The 6,001-nt window shown below is 33.5% G+C and overlaps 1 protein-coding gene across 5 annotated transcripts in view; it reads right to left on the bottom strand.

Annotated features, from left to right (window-relative positions):
- The window catches only part of NEK1 (NIMA-related kinase 1), a 218,340-nt gene that overhangs the window by 81,593 nt on the left and 130,746 nt on the right, over positions 1–6,001 (bottom strand). For all 5 annotated transcript variants that reach the window (XM_011967803.1, XM_011967801.1, XM_011967798.1 and 2 more), the window contains one exon: positions 580–732. In XM_011967803.1, the coding sequence (XP_011823193.1) occupies positions 580–732 (153 nt within the window). The remainder of the gene's footprint in view (positions 1–579; positions 733–6,001) is intronic.

Consider the following 6,001-nt stretch of genomic DNA (forward strand, 5'->3'; position numbering starts at 1 on the left):
CTGCCTAGACACAACTTCTAAAAAGAGGAAAAGTATACTCCACTTCCTCAACATTTAAACAAGCTGTTTAATCTGAAAACACCTGTTTCATACATAGACACTCTTCTTGATGCAGAGCTGTAATACCAAAGGCCACAAAACTGATGGATCAGGAATATTTCCTCCTGCCTCATGACAACTCTCCTTCCCCAGTCCTATAATTAATAATGTCTGTCACACCTACTGAAATACCTTTTAGTCAATCTAATTCTTGAATCCATATCAAAACAGATATACTTAATCTCAATGCATTTCTCCTATATCTGTTTTCATGTAAAACATCATTCTGACTTTTCCAACTCCACCCAAAAACACTTCCTCTTCCTTTTAGATCCCATCCAGGTCTATCAGGTCAAAACTCAAGACTACCATTTGGACAGTACCCCTAGAAAATACAATCATTCTCAATCTAATTAAAAAATCATTATAATGGAAAGATAATTAAAAATAATTCACTTAAAATGGAAACATCTTAAAACACATAATTAGATTTTTAATAATATTATTTCTAGTGTAGAAAAACTACTAGTTTCTCCTTACCACTTCTAATAGTTGTATTTTCTAATAGTTCTGTCTGAAGTTGTAGTTCAGCTTCTCCAAGTATCTTTAGAACAGAATCTGTCGGACTTTTCCCCCAGACTCTTCTTGGAGATCCATTAGGATCTAATTTAATAACTTCTCCTACTGTATGTCCTATAAGAAAAAGATACAAAGAAACAATTTTCAGTAACAGTATAATAATACTGCATGGTAAGGCAGATTTTGGGTCTCTTATCCAATTGAGTGGTTCATGAGAAAAAAAGGTTATATCACAAAGACTTTCAGGGAAAGAATGATGAATAATGGCGAGAACAGAGGTAAATGAAACTAGCAATAAAAATATATCTATAATTGCCTTTTAGAATATGAATTAAATTCTAGTTTGGGGGAATATAAAAATAGGAAAAAAACATAAATTAATACAGGCTGAGTATCTCTTACCTGAAATGCTTTGGACCAGAAGTGTTTTAAATTCTGAATTTTTTTCAGACTTTGAAATATGTGCATATACATAATGAGATATCTTGTTGATGGGACCAAAGTCTAAACATGAAATTCATTTGTTTGTTTTTTAAGAGACAGAGTCTCACTATGTTGCCCAGGCTAGTCTTGGACTCCTGGGCTCAAGTGATCCTCCCACCTTGGCTTCCCAAAGTGCTGGGATTATAGGTGTGAACCACCATACCTGGCCTCATTTATGTTTTACATCCATCTTATACACATAGACTAGAGGTAATTTTATATAATACTGTAAATAATTTTGTGAATAAAACAAAGTTTGTATACACAGAATCATCAGAAAGCAATAGTGTCACTGAATTGGTCACCCATGTGGGCCCTCTGTGGTTGTCTGGCATCACCATCATTCCTGACTGTGAGTTTATATGCTGCTAATAAGCAATCATTTTCTTACACTTGTTCATACAGAAATACTTCATAGTTAAAAAAATAGAGACATACATTTTGGTGAAAAACTGTGTTTAAGATAACTAAGCAGCACAGTATTATCACCAGAATACCCGTGAGCTGTTAAGAAACAGCAGGCTTTTAGTCTCCACCCATGAAACTGGATTTTGATTAAAAGGTTACTCTATACTGTCTTTCATTTTACTGGCAAAAAGAAATATCAGAAGCAGCTGAGGGATCAGAAAGGGATCTGAAGGAATGAGAAGGTATTCTATCATATTGCCTTTTTAAATGGCTGGAGGGTCTTTTTGTCCTTGGGGATGCTAAATAAACCATGTGTTGTGTACCTGCACTTTGATTTTGACACATCACATGGGGTCACATGTGGGGGTGTCACACTGGTACTCAAAAGTTTCAGATTTGGGGGCATTTTGGATTTCAGATTTTGGATTAGGAATGCTCAACCTGTATTATGTTTCTATAAAATCTTTATGTGAAAAAATAGAAAAAACTAAGATAAGTGAATAACAATTGGGGGGAATATAAAAATAGAAGAAACAGAAATCAGTATTTCATTTCTATACATTTAACACAAAAAAGAAAACAAATCTTAAAACAAACACACATACGGTTTAAAAAATAGAGAAAAGTATTTCTAAGAAAATTTGTCCTGCTTTATTTATCATAAGTAGGCAAATAACTGCTACTTCCCTATTGACAATAATAATTTGGGGTAAACCATTTTAATAAAATGTATCAAAGCAAAATATAAAAATTACATACTGAAGTTCGAGTATTTAGAATATTTGGTAATAATATATGAAGTATATAGGTACCTAGTAGTAACATACAGAATATAATATTATATATTATGAGGCATAAGGTATATAGACATTCAATGGTAACCTAATACATTTTGATACAGTTAATGTACCAGTTCCATGAAAGTACATGCAAATCAGCAGATAATAATTAGTTTTGTATAGCCAAAATGATCACCAAGAGGAATTTCTTAAAGGATGGTGAAAATAGAGTAGAGAACTCAGATATAGACCCATAACTTACAATCATTGATGTTTGACAAATGTGCCAAAGCAATTGAAAAGGGGGAAAAGTTCTAACAAACAAAACTGGGATGACTAAATGTCCATAAGAGAAACCCTCCTGTCCACCCCTCCACTGGAATTTAACCCCTTCAACGCAGGCAGCGAAAACAGAGGTGGAGTCAATGGTCTCTCTGAGCTGAGGAGGAGGTGGAAGTGGGAGTCTAGGGAGGCCAAAGTAGCTAGTGTTTGCAAGATAAGAGTACTGAAGAGTAGTAAGTTTCACAGAGAGAGAACTCAGGAAAATTGTAAAAAGCCCCTTTGAGTCTAAGACCTGAGTACTGATCAGCATATCAGTACATAATGTGTAAAGAAATTTTAGAGAAAGTTTAGAGAAAAGACCACTCAAAAGAAGCAGAGGTAACAATACTTCGAGTTCACACAGCGCCAGAAAGAGTTCCTATTCCCATAAGCCAAAAAAAATTGATTTATAATTCACAAGGTACAAGGCAGATTATTCAGAAAGGTTGTTGATGCAGAAAAGGTAAAAGATTAGTCATATGCTAATGCATAGTAATACTAATAAATACTAATAATATAGATTGCTGCTCTGTTCCAGCTAACAAAGCTTAAAAGCAAGACTTGAAAGAGCCAAGCTATGCACAGGTAACTAAATTGTGTCCAAGAATAAAGGTCAAGAATATTTATAGAAATATAAAAATACATAGCACAAATATTAAAATTCACAACATTTGGCCACCCCCAAAAAATTATCAAGCATGTACAGAAACAGAATATTAACTATAAAAAAAGGAGGAAAAAAATCACTGAATCCAATCTAACCCCATAATTACAGAGATAATGTAACTAGTAGACAATGACATTTATAACTGTATTCCATATGTTCAATAAGCTAGAGAGAAGACTGACCATGATAGAGGTAAAGAAAACATTAATAAGATCCATATTGAACTTGTCCAAATGAAGTTCATATAAATGAACCTGTCCATTGAACTCGTCCATTCACACTGGACACAGAAAAACAAAATAGAAGAAATAATGGCCACAAGTTTTTCAAGTTTGATGAAAACTATAAATTCATAAATCCAAGATGCTCAACAAAACCCAAGCAAAAGAAACATGATGAAAGTGACATTAAGGCACATTATAATCAAATTCACTGAAACCAAGTCTACAGGGAAAAATCTGAGAAGGAGTCAGAGAAAAAAGACACAGAGGAATAAAACTAAAAATGAGGGTAACAAGAAGACTTCTCATCACAAGTAATGTGCATAAGATGCCAGTGGAGCAGCATCATTAAAGCACCAAAAGAAAAACACTTCAATTTAGAATTCTATGTCTCAGAAAAAATATCTTTGCAAAAGGAAGGCTAAATAAAATAAAAACTTTTACAGACATTTTTATGTCTTTAAAATAAAAACTTTTACAGACATACAAATGTTGAAAGAATCACCAGCAGGACTGTACTACAAAAAATCTCAAAGGGAGTCCTTTAGGCAGAAGAAAAATGATACAAAATAGATACCTTCTACACAAAAGAAATGAAAACGACATGGGTAGACACAAAATAGTTTTTTCTTATTATTTAAATAATTTTAAAGAATAAATGACTATGCTGTATTATGGGATTTATAGCATTAAAAAAATAGCACCAAAGGTTGGGAGGGAACAAATGTAAGTACAGGTGACCCTCGAACAAAGTTTTGAAATGCCGGGTTCACTTATAAACAAATTTTCTTCCATCTATGCCACCCCTCAGACACCAAGACCAACCCCCCACTTCCTCCTCTTCAGCCTACTCAATGTGAAGATGATGCCGATGAAGGATTTTATGATGATCCATTTCCACTTAATAAATAGTAAATATATTTTCTTGTTCTTATTCCTTTAGTAACATTTTCTTTTCTCTTGCTTCCTTTGTTATAAGAATATAGTATATAATACATATAACATGTAAAATATGTGTTAATTGGCTTTATGTTATTGATAAGGCTTCTGGTCAACAGTAGGCTATTACTAGTTACATTTTGGGGGAGTTAAGAGTTACACGCGGATTTTTGACTACGGGGGGGTTCAATACTGCCTAACCCCCACACTATTCAAGGGTCAACTGTATATTATAATATTCTTATACCATATATGAAGTATAACTCAATTGAAGATAGGCTGTGCTAAGATAATACACTATAAACTCTGAAGCAAACACTGAAATAACAATGAGCTATAGCTAATAATTCAACAACAGAGGTAAATGGAATAATAAAAAATAACTAACTCCAAATAATGCAAAACAGGAGAAAAAAGGAAAGAAAGCATAGATGAGGCAAACAAAAAACAAATAGAAAAATGGTACACAAGCAGTCCCTGACTTACGATGGTTCGACTTAAGATTTTACAACTTTACAACGGGTGTATTAGACTGTAATCCCATTGTAAATTGAGGAGCATCTGGATTTAAATCCAATCACATTAATAATCACATTAAATGTAAATGATCTAAACATACCAGTTAAGGTTATAAGAGTGCATTAAAAAATGAATTTAACAATATGCTGCCCACAAGAAACCCACACTAAATATAAAGACACATATAGATTAAGAGGGAAAAAAGGATAAAGATATACCAGGCTAACGCTGAGCAAAACAAAGTGGGAGTAACTATATCAATATCAAACAAAGAAAACTTTTGATAAAGCAAAGATTTTTTTAAAAGGAAAAGGCTATTAATAATTACAACACAGATGAATCTCAAAAATCATTATGCTTTCAGCCAGAGGTGAGATATTAGGGGAAAAACATCATTATGCTTGAGTGAAAGAAGCCAGACACAAAAGAATACAAACTGTTAAGAGTCTGTTTATATGATATTCTAGAACAGGAACATTTAATCTAAGGTAGAAAAAAAATTCAGAAAAAGTTGCCTCTGGGAGGATAAGACCAGATAATGACTAGGCAGGGGCAAACTTTCTGGGATGATGTTAATGTTCTATATCTTGATGGCTTATTTTGCAGCTCCCAGCATTTGTTAAAACCCAGCAAATATACATTTGCAATGTGTGCATTTCATTGCATGTAAATTTAACATAAAGGAAAAAAACAAACATTGAACTCTAATAAATAATTATATGCTGTGAAATACTTAGGGCAAGGTATACCAATGTCTGCAATTTACTCTGAATGGCATGACACAATGACAAACCAATTGATGGTTTTGGTATCAGGATGATGCTGGCCTTATAAAATGAGTTAGGGAAGAGTCTCTCTTTTTCTAATGTTTGGAATAGTTTCAGAAGGAATGGTACCAGCTCCTCTGTACCTCTGGCAGTATTCGGCTGTGAATCCGTCTGGTCCTGGGTTTTTTTTGGTTGGTAGGCTATTAATTACTGCCTGAATTTCAGAACTTGTTATTGGTCTATTTTCAGGGATTCGACTTCTTCCTGGTTTAGTCATGG

The sequence above is a fragment of the Mandrillus leucophaeus genome, unplaced genomic scaffold (assembly GCF_000951045.1).
Source record: "Mandrillus leucophaeus isolate KB7577 unplaced genomic scaffold, Mleu.le_1.0 Scaffold81, whole genome shotgun sequence".
In the NCBI taxonomy this organism is placed as follows: domain Eukaryota; kingdom Metazoa; phylum Chordata; class Mammalia; order Primates; family Cercopithecidae; genus Mandrillus; species Mandrillus leucophaeus.